We start from the raw sequence: 21802 nt of genomic DNA on the forward strand, positions 1-21802 counted from the left end.
CGGTCACGCAAAAGTTGAGATATCTCAGAGGATACGCACTCAACATTGATGTCATATAACACAAATTTAGTATTGAATATATTTTAAATTACTAATTCAAACCGTTCAAATTAATTTTTTTTATGAGTAATGTATTTACATATAAAATCATTATTTTTTCGAGTTATTGTAATATCAAGTTAAGCGGTAAATAATGTTGAAAAATTAATGCATTAAAATTAACTTAAAAACTTACATCTGACCACTTGACTTGATATTAAATTTATTCAAAAATTTATAAATTTTGCATTTAAACGCATAACTAATAAAGTTGATCGGTTTGGATTCACATTTTGGAGTAGATTCAATAAGTTTTTCAAATTGATATTATTTAGACGGAAATGATACTAATGTCACACTAGCCATACTCAGTTTGGTCATCTTAATCATTTTTTTTTATTTTTATGAAAATTACTATTAGCCTTTTTATAAATAAAATTGTATAAAATTTATCTATCCAGCTCCCAATCTTAGATGGGTAGGGTTTTTGTCTAAATGACTTTGGACAAGGTCTCATACAAAGTCTGGTCTAAACCGTCCAATATGTATCAAAATTCGTATAAATATTTAAATTGAAGGAGCCATTTAAATTTATTAGATTTTAAATATATTTGTGCAAATCTCAATACAAATCAGATGTTTAATTTTAATTTGGATGAGGCTTTGCTAAAACACTTTGGACAAAACCCAAATCCATCTTAAATTTTCTGATTCCGCCCTGCATTAACCGCCTGAAGGATATTTTGAGATTTTAGACCCTGAAGTCTCTCCTCTGCCATGTGCCAACGACAGGATGCAAGAAGCAAGCGTACAATAATCAGGCTTAAAAGTACTACCAGGCCTTGCATGTTTAAATGGGCCTAAACAGGATGCAAGAATCAAGCATAAAATAATCAGGCTTAAAAGTACTACCGGGCCTTGCATGTTTAAATGGGCCTAAACCGTACATACATGGCCTGCTCCGATACAGGCTCCCATGCGCAGGCTAACAATTATCTAGAACTATAGTCTACAGATCTTAAATTCAAAAAACAAGAAAAAGAAAAGCAGCAGCAAATTTGCTGCAAATGAAATCACTCTGCGCAACCTGAAAATCGGAAAAAACCCTTCTTAATCCTGAATTCGCGCAGGAAGAGGTGATTGAATTCCATAGCAGGAACAAACCCTAGAAATGGCGAAAGATGATGCGCACAAATACCCCGAGCAACAACAACCAGCATCAGAACCCGAGAAAGACAACAAGGAAGATGGTTCTACTTTAGGAAACTCCTCGAAGCGAGACCGCCACAAGAAATCCAGACGGAGCAAGCACCATACCAGTAGCGACGAAGATGATTCGTCCTCCTGTGACTCCGGCGATGGACGCCGTCGATACAGGAGTACAAAGAGGCGACGGAGTCGGAGCTCACACAGGAGGTCTCGTAGGAGCCGCACCAAATCCGAATCCGAAGAAAGCTCCTTGTCAGATTCCGAGTCGGAATCTGACTCAGATTCGGAGTCTGAGAAGAGGAGAGAGCGTAGGAGGAGGAGAGAGAAAGAGGAGAGAAGGAGAAAGGAGAAGGACAAGGGGGGTAGGAAGAGAAAGAAGGAAAAGGAAGAAAAGAGGAAGAAGGATAAGAGGAGAAAGGATAGAGAGAATAAGAAAATGAAAGAAACGGGTAAAACGACTGCAGTTACCAATAAATGGGGGAAATATGGTATCATTAAAGAAACAGACATGTGGTAAGTTAAAATTTTCAATCTTTATTGGCACTTACTTACATTATGGATATTTCAGTGTAGATAATCCTTAATGGATACTTTTTTTGTATATTGAATGTTTGCACTTCTAGATACTTGCGCATCAGGTACTTCTTTAGTTCCTCTCCATGCGAAGCTTACAAAATATTATGCTATGATGCTAGCAATTTGTCTGGCATTTCATATCTTTGCTGGGCATGTAGCAGAAGATTAAAATATCAGTTCAGCCAGATTTTTTTGTTAAATTGATGGTTCCTGATTTCCTGTTACCTTTTACAGGAATAAAAGACCTGAATTTACTGCATGGCTTTTAGAAGTAAAAAAGGTAGCTTTTAAAACCTGAACCTTTGACAATTCTTCATACAAGCCTTCTGACACATTTTGATTTTTAACCATTCTTTGTAACTACATATACATATGGCGTTTCAGCATGTCTTGAGTTTTTCATCTCCATTGCAGTGCCATTTGTTTCATAAAATTTGTACGACTAATTTTCTCATTTCTGTATCTTCTATATGATGGGTCGTGTTATCTATTCCATTGTGTATTTGAAGGATGAAAGTCATGTAATGTCAGTACAAACATTGATTGTGAGAAAAGTACTATGGTTTTTCTATTCATGATTGCCTACAATCTTCTTTCCTTTTAAGAAATAATTATTTTCAATGCCATTTTGATTTTAGGTAAATATGGAATCATTATCAAACTGGGAAGAGAAGGCGATGTTCAAGGAGTAAGTCTAAGGCAACTACTGTCAATCATCTTTTCATGTAATGTTAAAAAGAAATTTGATATTTATGGCTGTTTAAAACTTCATCCTTACTTTTTATGCAGATTTATGGAGGACCACAACACGGCTACGTTTACCTCAAAAAAGTGAGGCTTTTCAGTACTTTTTTAAAATGTTTTTTTTTTATCTTTATTCTACTTCATTTTCACTGGTACTGTGTATATATATATATTTTCCTTATTATGAGTGTCAGTGGTCAGATCGCAGGTCAGCACACTTTTACTATTTCTTTTGCTTCCAACAATTGAATCCAACCTGTCATGGGTTGTTCTGAATCCCTATGCAAACCTTTTTTACATAGAAAATCAATGTTTTATACAATTGTTGTTTTTTTATTGACACAAAAATGGCGGCAGTTGGGTTGGTAAGCAGCTTGGCAAAACAGGGGCTCTTGGGTTTGAATTCCAGCTCCACAGTTCAGTTTTTCTTAAAACTTTCAACCATCTGTTCAGTTCTGGTGATATCTTCAATTTGGAATGACGAGTAAAAGGGCTGGGTCTTGACCCGTCTACCTGTACCTGATCTGTAGCATGTAAATAATTGTTCTATCCATAGCCTGCCCATTAACCTGTTGGGTCAGTCTTACATAATGTTTGATTGGCTTGGAATGATATGTAGCATGGCTGGTTGGGTTTTAAGTACTGACAGCCTCCCTAAAACGACTCTTTTTTATTAACAGTTTCAGCGCTGCACTCAAACAAACAAGTATATATTTCTGTAATCGTTTATTGTAGATACTATGATTTGGAAGCGTACCATCGCCGCCAGTTGGAGAAAGAAATGAAGAAAGGCTTCAAGAATGTTCAAGTAGAGCGTACTATTTTTGATGATGAAGAACAACGAAGGTACATAGTTGCTATATTACTTGGCAATTAAATGTTCTAAAATGTTACAAATCATCTCTGATCTCCCAGGTTCAGTTGTAGTTTTTTGTTTTCTAGGATGCTATATTAATTTTATCTGGCAGTGACATATTACTTGGTTACCACAGCATCTCTGAAATGTGTGTCCAGTGTTTGTATAAATATATGTTTCCTGAGAGCAAGACTTGAGCTTTAATTAATTTTAGTTACTTGATAGTTTACCTATTTCTTAGACTGTAATTGGAACATTCTCAATAGAAGCTGTTGTTGTAACAACATTTTGTTAACTATGAATTTGAAAATTCCTTCTGCAGGATAGAGCTAATGAAGGAACGTGAAAGACAAAAGGAGGCAGAGGTAGAGGCTTTGAAGAGCTCTATGCAAAGTGGGATGGTATGAAAATTCATATCCGTATATTTCTGGCGGTGCTTTCATTCATGACTTAGCTAGCAATTACAATTGTGTTTGCATTGTTTTTAGATTACACAATGGACATGTTCCATACCCATATTGAGAATTGTTTATCTATATTCTATATTCTTGACCATGCATTTCCATGTTATGTCAGCTTTTAAAAATTGAAATTCGAGCCCTTTTAAGTATATTCTGTTGCATTTGACATTTTCAGGCTCAAGCAATGAAAGAGCAAGCTCGCCTAAGGGAAGAAATGATGTATCAGTATAAGTTGGGAAATTTTGAGGTTAGTTTAGTGTAAATTTACTTCTTTTTTCTCTACTTTAACAGAAGAAACTGTTTCTGAGTTTGCATAATTTCTTGCAGGCTGCAGCTGCTATTCAGAAAAGATTGGATCCGGATGCTCCTGTGTAAACAACAATTAACAAGTTGTAAACTTCCTACTACGTTTGAGGCTTGTTTTTGGGGTTGTTAGAATTAGCTGAATCTTTTTTTTCTTCTTTTATCCTGAGCTCTTGTGACACGTATACATATTATTTTCACGTTGCCATCTTTAAATGTTACCCCCCTCCCACTCCTCCCCCCTTGAAAAAGGAAAAGAGAAGCAGGTCAACTCCATGAGTATCTTAGAAAGCTATGTTATGAATAGATAGGTAGAATATGTTGCTCTTTATGCTATAAATTTTTGTCCTAGTTATTAATATTTTGACAATTCATTTAAGAGAGTATGCACGCCCTTTTTGATGGGATTATTTTGAATGTTCATCTGGAAGTTTTCTAGCATATAAAATTGTCCAATTGACTTGGACATCAGAAATGACGTTTTGATTGGAGGTCAGTGACATGGGTTAGGTTATTGTAAAAAGAAACTTGGTTATAGCCATTTCTGCATATTCAATATACTTTACGGAAAGAGGAATACATTGAGTAGAATATAGTAAAATAAGAAATTGTTGATTTGAAAATTTCCGGAAAAGCTTCTTTGGGGTTTTGAAAAAAATCCATCCGAACAATAGGGTTGTTATCTTATTACTAAACTTGCTGCAGTAATATAAACGACTCAAATTATATTATTTTATTATTGTATGTCTATCTTTTAAAAATTGGACAAAATAGAAAACAAATTCTAAATATAACGAAATTTGTTATGTTGTAAGCTTATTGAGTGTGATATGGTTATAAATATAAATGTGGTAATATTTTGAACTATTTGTACTTTCAGTTGAAATATAAATGTTTGCACAATAATCAAACTCTTTACTATTATTGACAAATAATTAACAAACACAACTTTATAAAAGAAGAACACTATACATCCATTTTCCATCTATCAACCTAACTTAGATCTTGTTGCAAGCCGATGAATTGAAGTTCATGGTGCATAACACTCGTAACAGTCACAAAGGTGGTATTGGTTTAAACTTTAAAGCTAAAAATTGAATCAAGTAGACTTTTTGTATCTCATCCTCCTCTCTCTTATAGTCTTTTTGTGAATATCAAAAGTGAACAAAAATCACCAAAAGTTAAACAAAATCTAGTTACTCCATATACATTACTGCCATTTCTTTGCTCTCCTTAATTCGACATGATTGTTCCATTCTCAGATAATAACCTCTTCAGCTCTCCGCTTTTATGCATCTCTGAAACAATATCAGACCCACCAATAAACTCACCCTTCACATAGACCTGAGGATAAGCTGACCAATTAGACAACATTTTTAATCCCTCTTTAACCTCTTCATCAAGAAGCACGTCAAATGTCTCGAATGGAGTTCTTTCTTCTCCAAGAATTTCAATTATGCTGGTCCCAGAATAACCCTTGCGTTGATCATTTTTCCCTTCCAAAAAAACCATTACAGGTTTTGCATTAACTAGGCCTTTCAGTTGAGACATTAGCTTACGATTCAACCCAGTAATTGAGTCAGCCACCCCACTACTACTGCCGCTACCATCAAAGCCTTGATCTCTAAACACATTACTCAATTCACCATTTTCATGCAGAGCAACAACAATATCACTACCCCCAATCAATGACGCATTGCAAAAAAGTTGTGGGTAAGCTGGCCAGTTGGCATACAATTTCACTGCCTCTCTTATTTCGTCATCTGTCAGAACATCAAAACTACCGAAAGCAACACCTTCCCCCTGCAGTATTTCCACTACCTTTTTACTGAACACGCAATTTGTTTTTTCAGGGCTTCCCTTCATAAACAAAAAAATGGGATGAGAGTCAATCATTTGCTTGACACGTGTTACCAGATCACTGGATAGACCGGGCGTAGGCTTTTGAATATTAGATGAACTCCCTTGTTCCTTTGACATCTCTTGCACCTTTTCAATTACAGTGGGGCCCGCAGCCATTCCAAGGCTTGCTGGTACAGCAGGCCCTGCAGAATTAGTATATCCTGCTATACTTGCTACTTTGTTAGCCAGGCTTGAGGGGTCTGCAACCCCCAAGGTATCCACAATATTGCCATCCTGAAAATTAAGCATATCATGACTACGTATTATATGTCATCTGGGAACACAAGGATATCAATCATAACATCAAGGGGGCAGCCGCTAGATACAGTATTCACCTCACATGACACATATTTTTACTATGTTTTATTACACTCACAAGTCCTAGATCTATAATGAGTGTTTATGGAGACTTAAGTTTGCAAACCAAGATCTCAAGTCATTCTACTAAGGACTTTGCATACCTAGCTAGTCATTTGCAAAATAAGAAAAATTGGGGTTGGTTAGATTAAGTTTGATTATAAAACACAGAGGAAAAGGGGACACAATAAACAAGGTTCAAGTATAACCAACTTGGGTGATTATGATCCCTATGCTGTAGACCATCTAAATTTATAGGAAACCAATATCTGGTACTAATTAATTTCAAAATATTTGATGGAGATGACTAACCTTGTAGAACACAAAATATGGAATTTCTGAGATTTTGTAAGCTTCTGAAATCTCATCCTGTCCTTCCACTTCAACCTGAAAAAAAATGAACTACAAACATAAATGCCATAACTCTAGATGTTTGGTGATCTCAATTTTGGAATTTTTGAGATTAATTTGGCTTTGATTAAATAGCTTGGATAATTTGAGCAGAGATACAGCAGAGAAGGAAAAAAAAAGTTGTGAAATAATTAATTGGATCATGGTTTCATTCACATTGGTTCACAATCAGTGAACTAAAGGGTACCTGTAGGCTTGTAACCAGTTTATCATTTCAATGACTAATTAAAAAGCAATCGATTTGATCCATAAGCAAGATGATAAACAAACTTGATACATTGCATTTATTCATTCATCAAGGTCAGCTCAGCTCATTCTGACAATTGTCAAATTGACCCCCTTCAATTGATAAAATTGAATTACCAAAATTCCAGTTAAGCTGTGTTCTAGATTCAATGCAATTCTCTGATCAACAAATGGGGGTTAATTGACCCCATTCATTTTAAAAATTTATATGCTTATACATGTTTTTTTATTTTTATTTTTATTTTTAAGAGTAAAATATTATGGATGCTGTAAAACTGATCTCTATACTCAGCATGAAATTTTTATATAATTGATTCATAGCTTGAAAGTCTCCTACGCGGAAGAGGGGGGCGTCCGACGCCCATCGGACCACTTTTGTGTTCAATGGGTTCTCTCACCGTCAGATCTGCTTTAGGATTCGTGTGTACGGATTTTTAAGCAGACGCAAAATTGCGGGCGCGAATCTAAAGCAGATCCGTGAGAGAACCCATAGAACACAATGGTCCGATGGGCGTTGGACGCCCCCCCTCTCCCCTGCTACGCTCCTGCCTATCATTACAATGCTGGAGTTCATATAATGTCAAATTATCCGGAGATAGATAGATAGATAGAGAAGGAGACCCGAAGGAAAAGGGCATGGGGAAAATCGGTGGCGAGTTGGGTAAATACTTGGTCCATCTGCCTCGACGCCTCAAGCCGCGCTCCCGAAAAGTGCACCACTGCGATTGGCGTTGGGCCATGTAGTGCCTCCTCCAACTGTGCCTTGGATTGGATATCCCTCAAATTTGACATGGAAGACGAGCTTTTCTCTCTCTTCGATTGCGATCCGAGATTGTGCGGGAATAGATTGCGATGGGAGTAGAAAAAGACGAGTGTGGCGGATAGGGACCGTATGCATCGTAAATGTATTAACTTTTGTTTCGACACGTGGATGCTGCATGGTTTCTTCGGTAGACCGGGCGTATATTACGTCGTGATCTCGAACAACTCGTTCCCGCGACGAATTCACATCCTCTCAGGTTACCTGACTGAGTACAATTGAATCGGATGGTCTAATATTGTTCTTTTTAACTTGGCACGAATCTCAAAGCAAAAACAAAACTGCCCCCAGCCGTTCCGAGCAAGAATCGGATGAAATTAAATCTGGTCCGTCCTTTTCAATTGTGTTGAGTCAGGTACCTGAGAGGATACGTATCTGCGACACTGATAATGGAATTATGGAATCCTATACAATGAGCCGGTTTCAAATATCTCATGTTTTTACTTTTTGGTAGCTTAATCGTGACTATTTTTATATTTATTTTAAAATTCAAATAATCAATCTAAATCATTTACTATGATTTTATATTAAAATATAAAACATGATTGAAATTTGAAGCATAAAAGACAAGATATTTGAACCATACTCTTATGTAACATGATCTCAAAATTTGAGTTAATTTTTTAAAATTCTGGGCCGTTTAAATTTTTAAGGCACGACTTTCAAAGTATTTTATTTCTAAATAATGTTATCACTGAGTAAGGCTGCGGTGCTATGAATTGCATAGAGGACCTCTATGCAACGGCTCAATATTTGAGTTTTCAAAATCCTAACGGTTGATCTGAATCATTTAACATGATCTCCATACGAATATGTACTTGCAAATCAAATTTTATATTTTTTCAAATTTTTTTAATTTGATTTGCAAGTACATATTCATATGGAGATCATGTTGAACGGTTCAGATCGACCGTTAGGATTTTAAAAACTCGAATATTGAACCGTTACATTGAGACCCTCTATGCAACTCATAGCACCGTAGCCTTACTCCACATGCATTACAGATATATACACTCTGAATTGAATATTACCCGATTTTACAACAAACTGAAATTTTCAGTTATATCAAAGGTTACACACTTACACTCATAATTAAGAGTGTTTATTTTTTCATTCAAAAAAAAAAAGAGTGTTTATTTTTTTAAAATAGCAACTCCGACTCCGACTCCAATTTCGGAGTCTGCATCATTTGCATTAACTCAAAATATGATTTTTTGAGTTAATACATATCGGCCGTCCGATTGTAAACGGAGTCCATCTGAATTCGGTCTAAAACATAAAGGTCTTTAATATTAGTGTGGATTTAATTCACACGCATCTTAAAGCTGATCGAACGGTCCAATTCCTTTTTGAGTTAATACAAGGATACGAATTCCCGACTCCGAGGGTCACGGATTTCATTTTCATTAGAACTATATAGAATAGTTTGAACTTTGAGTCAGACAGAAAGAAAAGCACCACTTCTTCCTCTACAATACAACAAATATAGTAAAATTCTAAAAAAAAAAAAAATACACCAGAGAAGGAAACATCCAACAAGTACATTAGTAACGCTAAGTCAAATAAAAAACAATAATTTCATATCCCGTCGCACTAAGACGCAGTAACAATTACTCAATTAGGGGTTTAGGCTTTAGGTTTAGGCTAGGGGTAGAAACGTATCAGATAGTCTATCTGCTTTTAATTTTTAGATACGAATTAGATGTTAGTATTAGATGGATTCGGATCAGATTATTTATTAAAACTTATACAAATAGTATTAAAAATACCAAAGTTTATAATATTTATTTAATTATAACGGTAAATAACATAAATTTGTTTAAAATATATATTAAACTATATGCTATATATATTTGAATACGGATATTTAAAATTTTAAATCATATCTGTAAAACTGTGTTATCCATATCTAATTTTTGGATCCGGATTCGGATTCGGACGGATAATATCCGATCCGTTTGCACCCCTAAAGACACTTAGAATCACTTATTTTTTAGATTTCTTTTGAATCTTTTTCATTTTATACCAAAATAACAGTAATATTCTTATTAGAAAATCACAAAAATATGTTTGAAATTTGAACGCAATTTAGAAGTATTGTGTGTTAGCTATTTTATTAAATATTAAATTTTAAACCCTTTATTATAATACAATGTAAAGATAATTGTTATTAAATAATTACTTATTTTACTGGATCTATTTCCATTTCCTTCAACTGATGGCTCGTCAAAAAGATTATATTAACAAGTCAAAAAGAAATTTTATCAACTAAATAATTGTGCCATTATTAAAACCCTTCTCTTTTCAATTTCAATCACCATGTGTTGCTAAATACAATATTTTCACTATCAAATTCCTAAACAAAAGTGAGCAGGAAATGTTATATTGCATAAAATTTTCTTTGTATATATTTTTGCAAAATATTATATTAAAGAAGAGAAATACTTTAGATTAGCAGTAAATGGAAGGGAGTATGAGGGAGAAAAAATGAAGGAAAGTAAACGCAATATGCCCACTATTAGAGAAAGAGTATTTTGAGTGAGGTTATGAAAATAAGAGAAAATATTCACAAGCGCACAATATAAATTAAATTTACCTCTTAGCTTCTGTTAGCTTTTTAAAAGATGTTAAACCAAATCGTAAGGAAAAGAACTAATTCTTATGGGATACTGTATTTTAAGCAACAATCCATCTAATTATCTCTTATGGGATACTGTATTGTGTGTTGCTTAAAATACAGTATCCCATAAGATAATTAGATGGATTGTTACTTAAAATACAGTATCCCATAAGAATTATTTCTTTTCCTTACGATTTGGTTTAACATCTTTTAAAAAGCTAACAGAAGCTAAGAGAGGTAAATTTAATTTATATTGTGCGCTTGTGAATATTTTCTCTTATTTTCATAACCTCACTCAAAATACTCTTTCTCTAATAGTGGGCATATTGCGTTTACTTTCCTTCATTTTTTCTCCCTCATACTCCCTTCCATTTACTGCTAATCTAAAGTATTTCTCTTCTTTAATATAATATTTTGCAAAAATATATACAAAGAAAATTTTATGCAATATAACATTTCCTGCTCACTTTTGTTTAGGAATTTGATAGTGAAAATATTGTATTTAGCAACACATGGTGATTGAAATTGAAAAGAGAAGGGTTTTAATAATGGCACAATTATTTAGTTGATAAAATTTCTTTTTGACTTGTTAATATAATCTTTTTGACGAGCCATCAGTTGAAGGAAATGGAAATAGATCCAGTAAAATAAGTAATTATTTAATAACAATTATCTTTACATTGTATTATAATAAAGGGTTTAAAATTTAATATTTAATAAAATAGCTAACACACAATACTTCTGAATAAATGCGTTCAAAGTTCAAACATATTTTTGTGGTTTTCTAATAAGAATATTACTGTTATTTTGGTATAATAAGAAAAAGATTTAAGAGAAATCTAAAAAATAAGTGATTCTAAGTGTCTTTAGGGGTGCAAACGGATTGGATATTATCCGTCCGAATCCAAATCCGGATCCAAAAATTAGATATGGATAACACAGTTTCGGATACGGATATAATTTAAAATTTTAATTATCCGTATTCAAATATATATAGCATATAGTTTAATATATATTTTGAACAAATTTATGTTATTTACCGTTATAATTAAATAAATATTATAAACTTTGGTATTTTTAATACTATTTGTATAAGTTTTAATAAATAATCCGATCCAAATCCATCTAATACTAACATCTAATTCGTATCTAAAAATTAAAAGCAGATAGACTATCTGATACGTTTCTACCCCTAGCCTAAACCCTAAACCCTAAACCTAAAGCCTAAACCCCTAATTGAGTAATTGTTACTGCGTCTTAGTGCGACGGGATATGAAATTATTGTTTTTTATTTGACTTAGCGTTACTAATGTAGTTGTTGGATGTTTCCTTCTCTGGTGTCTTTTTTTTTTTTTTAGAATTTTACTATATTTGTTGTATTGTAGAGGAAGAAGTGATGCTTTTCTTTCTGTCTGACTCAAAGTTCAAACTATTCTATATAGTTTTAATGAAAATGAAATCCGTGACCCTCGGAGTCGGGAATTCGTATCCTCTGCATTAACTCAAAAAGGAATTGGACCGTTCGATCAGCGTTAAGATGGGTACAAAATTCAATGGTCTGAATTTGACTAATTTTTGTACCTATCTTATTAAATAGTAAAAAAATATAAAATTTGGTCTTCAAGTACATTTCATTGTAAAGATCACATCTAACGGTTTGGATCGACGATTTGAATTTTGAAAATGTAGAAAATAGTTGTAGTAACTTGTTGTAACTCAAAAATTGTTGTAACTTGATCCCTCCTCATATATATATATATATATATTATGTCTTAATGAGCATTGAATTATTATCCATCTCTAATAGTCCAACTGACAACTACTCTTAATCTTGAAAAATAAAATTTATTAAATTTTCTAACTTGAACAATTGATCATTTATGTAACTGTGTTAAACATAATTCACCATTAAAATACTTGAACAATTGACTATCTTGTTTTTATTTGCATGCCTGATTTTTTTTTTTATTAAAGAATAGAGATAATGTGTTTTTGAATTTGTGTTTTGATAAAAAAAATAATTTAGTTAGAATTAATTTTTATATTAGTAATGTGATTATATATGTGACAAATAAATATGTCTTGGTGTTTTATTTAATTAATAATAAAAATAATTATTATACAAGTATTAACCGTTATTTATCCGCTACTGTTTTGTTATCCGACAACTATAACGGATAAGGATAATTTGTGACGGATACAGATATAAACATGCTTCCACCCAACCCCGACCCTTACTGTACCCATTGACACCCCTAACCGTGAGACAATATTGAAGCTGACAAATGAAATTTAAATGCTTTTAAAAAACTTCTGATAAATATCCAAGTATCCAACAAAAGAACTAAACAATTTTTCATAGATCCAACGTCATCAGTCATCATAAATTCTATCTATTCCAAAAATGTTATGCCAAATCTCTATATGAGCAAGAAAAACTGCCCAGCATTTGAACTCTTAAACTTGTATATCTTTGATTTTCTTGGCAAAACTCAGTTTGCTGTAATCTATTTGATCAAGGCGAATTGAAACTGTGCCTGGGTCTGACTCAGTTTCTGTCCATTGTATTGATTCTTTCTCAAGAAAGTGAATTACCTGAAAATATCAATTCCATTTGATTAAATTAGTAGTGTAAACTCAAATAAAAGATTAGCGGTGCAACTTTTAAAAAGAAATTTATTTAACCAAGACAACATGTTGGTGAGTGAAACTGCAGAGTACAAAATTTACCATTGCAAAGATATTGTTCACTTTACCCAATAAAGGTATAAATCCAAACAAAAGCAAAACTTGAAAAGGGGGAAGAAATTAGGAAAATCTCAATTAATCCATACCTTTCTTTTTATTTTTGTCTTTTTGGCATCTTTGCTCTCTGGCCCAAAATTAACTTTCAGATACTGTAAATCTGTTGGAAAGCAGAGAATCGACATTATCTCATCAAGAAAACAACAAACCTTTTATTCAAATGTAGAACAATATCACCCAATCCAAGTACTTAGGGAGAACACTATATCATCATTTTTAAGTTCTCTCGAGTCAGATTTAAAAAGATTTAATCAACTAGGCAACTCAGTTACTATCATCCCGTCAAAAACCATTCATTACTAAGTTCTCTCAAGTCAGATTTAGAAAGATTTAAGAAACTAGGCAACTCAGTTACTATCATCCCGTCAAAAATGAAAGTACATTTTATTTTAGCTCCAGAAAGATTGGTAACACTTAAAACACATGATAAAGAGTGTCTCACATCGAGAATAATTTAGTATTTAAACTGTCCGGATAAGACATTATTTTGACATTACCTACCTGATATATCATAGCTTGGCCCAAGGTTCTCTAAATACACCCCTTTGGTCAGATGATTTACACAAAAATTATGCAATTATGAAGGACTTACTCGGAATATTAACTAGCTTGCAGATGTGCATCTTGAGCAGATATAGTGCATCTTTTGAATCATTGATATTCAGAAGATCAAGAGGATGCTCTCCATCTTCCTTTTTACTGAAAATACAAAAGGGAAAAGTCAATGTAATGAGTTGCACTGCTACCTCAAAAAGGTACTATACTGAATAAAACACAAATGAACTTCAAACAAAAGAAAAAACAAAAGTATTTAAAAGAGAAGAATTGTTCATCACGTTGAGCCCGCCACATGTCTAGCTGATTTCTCTTCAAATTCTCTGGCCAGTTTAAAATAGTGTTTTCCCTGGAGATCCCACAGAATATAACATATTAACCATTTTTTGCATTAATACCCTACAAAAGTTAAAAAAGTTGAATATAATATGCCAATATTGGAGATAGTTACATACCTGTTCCAGGAAGTAGTTTTGATGCTGGTGATCCCCATTTGCAAAGGCGGTAATAGCCTGTCATTTAGAACATTAGAAATGATAGCATCTGATCCAGTATAAAGATATGATCAAAATAATAAATTATCAAAAATAACTATATTAGGTCCACGGTCCTTGCCAAACGGTTACATGCAGTGCATTTTAGAATGTCTTTGGTCTCCACTCAAATTTATCAGAATAAACTTATAGCAGTGCAACCATTGCTCCAGTTTTCCAGTGTAAAACTGGAACGAGGACCTTGACCAATTCTCTTTTATTCTTTCATTTTGAATATCTTTGTGCAACTCACTGCTTCATAGTATTCCTTCATTAGATCCCAGTGTTGCTTTGTCACATCTCGTAAGTTTTTGTACCCATCATCCTCATCAGGCACCACTACAAAAAAAAAGTTAAAATATAAGACCTTAAAAAGTACTGCCACCTACTTAAAATAAGAATTAGGACCCATTGACAATAGTTTCACTGTTTTGACAATAATTAAAACTAAATTGAAATAGCAAATCCTACGTTGTAGGATGATCTATATATGATACATATATCATGCCTAAAACAACTTGATGAGATTAGTTCATGATTTATTGTTCATCAAATGATATGAACATTTAAATTGTTTGAAATTAACGACTCTTAATATTATCAAAGGGTATTTAAATTAAATGAAATTTGATAAATGAGCTATCTATCTCCCAACAATGCACCCAGAAATTTATTGTTTAATTTGAAGTACTTTTGAGTTGATTCAAAAGCTATTGTTAAGATAGTCAAATAATTCCATAGTCAAGAGATCTCAATCCAGCTCAAAGTTAAAGAGGCAAAACAAAAAGCATTTAAAAACAAAGGGATAGATACTTTTCATGCTCTCTCGTTGATATCTTAGAACATCATTCACAGGCATTGGCATTTTGACTTCCTGTAGGGGTTTAGAGACAACACTTCCACTAGATCTTAATCTATTCGCTCCTAGGTCAAAGCGTGGTTTAAACGGCTCATCGGTTACTCTCTCTGGAACAGTAAATAGTGATTGTAGCACTTGCTGTGAGACATCAAAGTTATCCTTCAGGTTACTACATGCATAAAGATTCAATTGTCAGATATTGTATCGGGTAAGTTTTACGTATACCTCATTGAAAAGCTCGATAAGATATTGTTAATACCTCTTTGTGCAGTGAGAATTACTCTCGAGAGAATTGGTATTTTCCACAGAGATGCTGACTTCTCGAGAGCTAGACCCAGTGCACTGTTTGTATTCCCTTGCCTAGTTATAATCAGGTAATAAAAGAAATTGCAAAAAAATCCACTAATTGAAATTAATTTATTTTAGTTGTTAGTTATGAATCTAGTCCAAGCTAGCCTAAATGACGTGTTGTTAACCATAGTAAAGCACAGTGAACTGGTACACTAGTGAAAACAAGATAAGTTGAACTAACTTAAAATAAATCCTTCAGAAATAAATTTGACAGATGTTCCAAATTACTCAAGTCTCTGACAAGAATAGATCAACTTTAGATTTTTTTTTTCTTTAATCTAACTGAGGATTTTAATACTTGTCTAAAGAATCCAACTATCGTACTTACGGTATCAGTATCATCAATTGCCTTGCCCTTTCCCAAAGACACTGTAGAAAAATCCAATAGCTCCTCCATGCTCTATATGGTTCAAAATTTTAAAAATGTTAAATTTTTCTATAACTCAAATGTAGGTAATAGTAAAGAAAAAGAACAAAGGTTTATTGGCTATAGCGATACTGAGGCCTATTAAAGTTATTTAGGTCAGACAGCAAGCAGGAGAACCAACTGTACCCAAACAACTTTTAATTGCATCAGACGTGAAATACACGAGTGGCATGGCCTAATTTGAACAGGTTCATTTTCTTTTTCTTTTCTTTTTTTTTTAAAAAAGAAGAGAAAAACACAAAAAGTTGATCTCATACATACAACAACAACAACAACCAAGCCTTTAGTCCCAAACAAGTTGGGGTAGGCTTGATCTCATACATACAAAAATAAAAAAAATGGAATTCATAAAATGGAGACAAATACCTTATGAATGTCATACCCACAGCTACCTGGAAGTTAAAAATTATGAAGTTAACTGTTAGTATCTATAATGGCATATTGATTTCAATAAAATGGGGAAAACATGCATGTATTGTACCTAGAACTTCTCGAATGACATCCATGCTAAGTTTGAATCCATCTCCCAGCATTGAAAAGAGGAACTGTTCAATTTCTCTATTACTCAAAGACTCTTTCTTGGAACCCTGAAATCCTGACGAACTAGACCCCACATCCAGCGCATCAACAACTGACTTTGGCACCTCAATTTTAATGGGCTTGGCCTTTTCAAATTTTTCTTTCACGGAATAAGAGTGTCTATTGTATGAATTTCCCAAGATGCTTGATACAGTACCAACTGATGCGGTTGCTTTCTTCGATTTTGACATCTTGACATGCATCCCTGTCGAAATTTCACAGGTTTCGGTTTCTTGCCCAGAAATGTCAATCTTTAAGCTTTGTTCATCTGCTGGGTCTTGAGATTTGTGCCCATTTTGATCATTGGCTAAACCTTGAGTTATCTTTTCCCTTTGTTCATTGACTGAACCTAGCGATTTCGAGTCTTGAACTTTGCAGAGAATATCACCAGCTGCTAACAAATCGCCTTTGGACCTGAAACAATACTTGTCATTTGATTTGCATAATGCTTGAACATTATAGAAGAATAAGGTAAGGACTAAGGATACAGTATTTGACTTTTCTTTTTTCTAAGAAAAGTAAATTTTGATGAGTGATCTGTATTATAGTACAACTTCCAGAACTAGATCAAACTTCCAGTGCTTTGTTAAAACTAATCAGACTTGATACATGAAAGTGTACCAATCAGTGATAATATGTAACAGTAACCATCATATCAGAACCAAAATGCTGATTATTCTTAAGTGGATTGTAAAAATTATAAAAAGGAATAGGGAATCCGATACCTGCAATAGGCAGAAGCTATTTCTTCAAGGGAGCAAAAAGAGCCGAAAGCTTCGAACAATGCCTGAAGTGACCTCTCGTCATCAGAAAACCTGACACTTGATGAAGCCATTTGATATTACCGAACTAGTGCTTCACAACCTGCAATGATCAAGAAAGGAGTTCTTCAGATTAATATTTTAATTTTACAAGGTACTACCATATATCTTTGCCTCTTTGCTGCAGGGCACCTTTCAATATATAAATAGGAAAATAATTGTTTAAGCTTTCTGGTACAAATGTTGTTTCAATAGCATGCGAACGTGCAGTGAAATTGATTCGCGTGCATTGTAAGAGAGAAAATTGGGCCAGTGTTCTCTGACTAATTGTGACAGATTTGTGCAGCAAAATCCTTCTTTAAAAATTCAAGAACTACTTCTACTTAGTAAAAGGAGGCAGAGACGGAGTGAACCCCCCCCCCCCCCCCCCCCCCCCCCCCCACACACACAAAACCTTTTACCATTGCAACCAACAGTCCATTGTTGCGTTGCTACCATGGTTTGGAAATCTACCAGCATCCACGAATTGATAGTTCCGCAATTTTCCAAACCGACTGGCAAAGATCGTTTTGAGCAGAAGAACCGTCGAATCGGAAGAAACTAACCTTATATCCGAGTTACGCAGATTCTTGCTTCCATTTTGTTTTTGACTGATGGTTACTTCGGATTCGATTTCTTTTGACGATTCGACTATTCCATGGCAAAACCATTCATCTCGAAAAAAGACAAATAGAAGGCAATGCGGCGAAGCGGGATGTGTACTGATCGATGGTAAGAAAGCGTGAGAAGTGTGGTTTCTTAACGAGGAAGAAAGAAGCCAAACGCGTGAACTGTGTTTCGGAAACTATGACTGTGAGAGAGAGGGGAGGGGAGGGCAGGGCAGGCAGGGTAACGAAAGAGAAAATCTAAATGTATCTATTTCTTTATTTGATTCAGAAAGAAATTTATAGAGGGCAGGGCAGGGTAGGGGTGAGTAAATCGCTCATAATTCGTGAGCCGCTCATAACTCGCTCATTAAAAGCTTATCTAAACTCGCTCATTTATCCGCTCATTTAAACTCGCTCATTTACTTAATGAGCGAGCATGAGCATGATCCAACTCGCTCATAACTCGCTCATTAAGAATTTGCCACACCTAATCCCTGCCACATTTAATCTTATGTAATTCTGTATAACATCAACCTTGCCTCTTTAAGATTGATAGATAGTGAGCATAGTTTCATATTTAATTATGTGTAATATAATGAGTACAATGTAACATTTAATCCTGTGTAATATACTAGTATTCATAGTTTCATATTCATTTTTTTTGTAAATCGGCAAAACCAAAACCTCCGCCAAAAGCCCAAAACAAGTAATAATCATAACAACTCGCTCATTTAAATGAATTATGACAATTTGTTGGATTTTATTATGATGACTTTTAACAAATTTTGTTATGTGTGGGCACACTATATAATTTTGTTACGAGTCATAAGTCATAACTCGTGAGCCGCTCATAACTCGCTCATTAAAAGCTCGCTCATTTACAACTCGCTCATTTATCCGCTCATTTAAACTCGCTCATTAACAACTCGCTCATTTACTTAATGAGCGAGCATGAACATACCCTAACTCGCTCATGCTCGCTCATTAATCACCCCTAGGGCAGGGTAACGAAAGAGAGAATCTAAATGTATTTATTTAGCCTATGGGCATTTCAAAGAAAAAAAAATGTATTTATTTCTTTATTCATTCATAAATTCATATGAGAGAAGGAAAGTCTGATTTTTTTTTTTTTGGATCCTGATAACAATTTCCGCAGCTTTATTCTCGCAAAAAATCCCGCACAAATTGTCAAAAAAATCATAGGGGACCGCTCAATCATTAATAAGCGTTTCGTAAACTGTTAGTATTTAACTTGAAGCATCAAAGTATTTATCTTGAATTTGCAAATTATTAATTCATATGCAATGATCTCTATTTATGAAAAAAATAAATCAATTCATCAATTGTTCCCGCACAAATTTTTATTTTTTTTAATCATCTCCGCACAACTAGGGACCATTAAATAAACAATCATCTCATAAATACTTATCAGTTATCCCCGCAATTTTTTTTTTTTTGGATTGTCCCCGTACAACTGGGGACCATTAAATAAACAATCCCCTCACCCAATGATAAATACTTCTCAGACATAATGATAAATATTTTATGTTACATGGATAAATACTTTATGCTACATGGATAAATACTTTATGCTACATGGATAAATACTTCTCAAACATAATTGCAATTTTCAATAAAACATCAATAATAAATACTTCTCAAACATAATGATAAATATTTTATATTACATGGATAAATAATTTATGTTACATGGATAAATATTTCTCAAATATAACAGCAGTTTTTAGTAAAACATCAATGATAAATACTTTTTAAGCATAATGATAAATATTTTATGTTACATGGATAAATACTTCTCAGACATAATTGCAATTTTCTTATGTATAATCTTCTAATTTTGGACAAAAATTTTAACTGAGAATTTTTATTCTCTATTATGTATGTATGCATGCACATATATGTATACATGCACATTATAATTTTCTTATGTATGTATACACATATATGTTGATACTTGTATTTTTTCATTGGAGATACAATTTTGTTGGAGACTTTTAACCAAGAGGCATCATGTTATGGATCACATGCACACTCCTTTTTTGATATATTGAATCTAATACAACTAAGTATATATGAAATTTCGGTCCAAACTAGATCATAACTAAGCGTTTTGGCAACATGAGTCCAACTTTACGAATTTTGGGCCAAAGCTTGATCACATGGTTACTAAGTGGTAAGGACATAACTTCTATACAAACGTTGTATTGGATCTTGAGGAGTATATGTTATGTGGATCACATGAGATTGCATGTGTACAAAAGGCAATATGTATATATGTTGCATGAATTGAAATCTGTTATGGTTTTATATGAATTCATATATAATAATCGGTCCAACGGAAGTTTAATATATATTTTTCATATAAATAATTTAAACCATATAACGTTTTTTTTAATAATTGGTTGTTATAAATTTTTATCAACTTTAAATTGTAATTTTCAGTAAAATATATGTACGTCAAAGACAACGATAAATACTTCTCAGAAGCAATGAAAAATACTTTATGTTACATGGATAAATACTTCTTAGACATAATTGCAATTTTCAGTAAAACATATGTACGTCAAAGACAATGATAAATACTTCTCAGATATAATGATAAATATTTATCAGAACAATAATAAATACTTTCTTAAACTTTGTTTTTGAACTTGTCAATAAGTAATGTTTAATCAAATCTAAGTATTATCATGTCAGGGACAATGATAAATACTTCTGAGACATAATGATAAATACTTGTTAGAACACTGGTAAATATTTTCTTGAACATCAATAAATAGATAAATAATTGTTAGCGGGGATTGTTATTTAATGACAGTATAATTAATGCAGGGATTGTTATTAGATGACAGTATAATTAATGCGATGATTGTTATTAAAATGACAGTATAATTAATGCGGGGAATGATATAATTATTATTATTATTTTTTTCCTTATAGTCATTAACTCTTTCAAACAACGATTCGTTAGCAAGGGTTAAATTTATTTATTTTTACTTTTTTTTTGTCTGAAACTTAATTCCTTGCTTGGATCGCAAAATATTTCTACCTTTAGATTAAACCTCCTTAGTCTCAACTAACGGATTAAGTCTCTTTAAGACAACCGAATATTATCTCCTTAACGGAGATTAAAGTTTAATTTTAATACTCTGATTGAACAATCTCAATAAGGTTACGCAATCGTAGAGAAAAAGAGTCAAAGGCACAATCAATGAGAGAGACAAAGCACCAACGAATCAACGATGGAAGAGAAAATAAAAGAAGACAATAAATGCACACTTACAAAAGTAACAAAATAAAATAACAATCACTTTAAACAGATGCTCAACAATTTACATGACCGAGAGATAGAGAGAGAGAGAGCGCACCACTGACAAAGGCGACCAAAAAGATCAACACAGCTAAAAAAACTTCTACGAAAGAGAAAAGGTAAGTAGGCGAAAGAAGAGTATATTTGATAAATCTAATTAGTGTACCCTTTTAATACATTCACATTCAATTTAGAACAACAATTTTTGATTGTCTCAAGTGAAAAATCACTCTCTACCTTTCAATTTTGTTTTCTAGAGCAAGTATTTTTTTTTCATTTATTTTTCATATCCTTCTCTTCACCTCCCTTTGTGCTAAGGTGTACTTCAAGTAGGGTAGAGGAGGTGAAGAGAGAGGAAGAGAACGGAAGGGGGAAGAAATAGTGCCATTTTGAAATTATGGAAGTAACTA

At 33.3% G+C, this 21802-nt stretch overlaps 3 protein-coding genes across 8 annotated transcripts; 1 reads left to right on the forward strand and 2 right to left on the reverse strand.

Moving 5' to 3' along the window:
- The first annotated feature begins 1072 nt into the window (after positions 1-1072).
- Positions 1073-4569, forward strand: LOC144561581 (nucleic acid-binding protein). 2 transcript variants are annotated; one of them, XR_013513890.1, is made up of 9 exons: positions 1073-1761; positions 2059-2104; positions 2463-2512; positions 2614-2655; positions 3304-3414; positions 3747-3825; positions 4061-4132; positions 4213-4389; positions 4447-4569. XR_013513890.1 is itself a non-coding variant. In XM_078310581.1 (8 exons), exons 1-8 carry the CDS (start codon positions 1211-1213, stop codon positions 4258-4260), a joined length of 999 nt encoding a protein of 332 aa, XP_078166707.1. In that variant the 5' UTR covers positions 1073-1210; the 3' UTR covers positions 4261-4569. The 2 variants fall into 2 exon arrangements, 1 of the variants encoding a protein (XP_078166707.1); XM_078310581.1 differs by having other exon boundaries at positions 4213-4569.
- A 728-nt stretch (positions 4570-5297) lies between these two features.
- On the reverse strand, positions 5298-7973 carry LOC144562345 (monothiol glutaredoxin-S17-like). The gene is made up of 3 exons (XM_078311558.1): positions 7726-7973; positions 6760-6834; positions 5298-6324 (listed from the first exon to the last, which is right to left on the reverse strand). The coding sequence occupies exons 1-3, from the start codon at positions 7894-7896 to the stop codon at positions 5422-5424; spliced, it is 1149 nt and encodes a 382-aa protein (XP_078167684.1). The 5' UTR covers positions 7897-7973; the 3' UTR covers positions 5298-5421.
- Positions 7974-12816: 4843 nt separating this feature from the next.
- Positions 12817-18287, reverse strand: SDE5 (silencing defective 5). 5 transcript variants are annotated; one of them, XM_078310587.1, is made up of 14 exons: positions 18020-18142; positions 17379-17517; positions 17003-17067; positions 16556-16966; positions 16441-16466; positions 15964-16047; positions 15556-15656; positions 15251-15465; positions 14691-14776; positions 14360-14416; positions 14186-14253; positions 13942-14048; positions 13379-13449; positions 12817-13139 (listed from the first exon to the last, which is right to left on the reverse strand). In XM_078310587.1, the coding sequence occupies exons 2-14, from the start codon at positions 17486-17488 to the stop codon at positions 13002-13004; spliced, it is 1539 nt and encodes a 512-aa protein (XP_078166713.1). In that variant the 5' UTR covers positions 17489-17517; positions 18020-18142; the 3' UTR covers positions 12817-13001. The 5 variants fall into 5 exon arrangements, with proteins under 5 accessions (XP_078166713.1, XP_078166712.1, XP_078166710.1 ...); XM_078310586.1 differs by having other exon boundaries at positions 15556-15638; positions 15976-16047; positions 16556-17067; positions 18020-18287; XM_078310584.1 differs by having other exon boundaries at positions 15976-16047; positions 16556-17067; positions 18020-18246.
- Between the last annotated feature and the right edge of the window lie 3515 nt (positions 18288-21802).

Source organism: Carex rostrata, chromosome 11, assembly GCF_964058835.1.
Source record: "Carex rostrata chromosome 11, lpCarRost1.2, whole genome shotgun sequence".
NCBI lineage: Eukaryota > Viridiplantae > Streptophyta > Magnoliopsida > Poales > Cyperaceae > Carex > Carex rostrata.

Bases quoted from the DNA above. Each gene is read 5' to 3' on its own strand.
- LOC144561581 (XM_078310581.1), top strand. From the start codon at position 1,211: ATGGCGAAAGATGATGCGCACAAATACCCCGAGCAACAACAACCAGCA. The intron at 2,105-2,462 runs GTAGCTTTTAAA...TTTTGATTTTAG, and splicing joins GGCTTTTAGAAGTAAAAAAG to GTAAATATGGAATCATTATC. The intron at 3,415-3,746 runs GTACATAGTTGC...TTCCTTCTGCAG, and splicing joins GATGATGAAGAACAACGAAG to GATAGAGCTAATGAAGGAAC.
- LOC144562345 (XM_078311558.1), bottom strand. From the start codon at position 7,896: ATGTCAAATTTGAGGGATATCCAATCCAAGGCACAGTTGGAGGAGGCA. The intron at 6,835-7,725 runs GTCTCCTTCTCT...ATTTTTTTTCAG, and splicing joins CCCATGCCCTTTTCCTTCGG to GTTGAAGTGGAAGGACAGGA. The intron at 6,325-6,759 runs GTTAGTCATCTC...CTTAATTTTCAG, and splicing joins CATATTTTGTGTTCTACAAG to GATGGCAATATTGTGGATAC.
- SDE5 (XM_078310583.1), bottom strand. From the start codon at position 17,488: ATGGCTTCATCAAGTGTCAGGTTTTCTGATGACGAGAGGTCACTTCAG. The intron at 15,657-15,963 runs GTTGGATTCTTT...GATTATAACTAG, and splicing joins CTGATACCGTAAGTACGATA to GCAAGGGAATACAAACAGTG. The intron at 13,450-13,941 runs GTAAGTCCTTCA...GCTTTCCAACAG, and splicing joins CAAGCTAGTTAATATTCCGA to ATTTACAGTATCTGAAAGTT.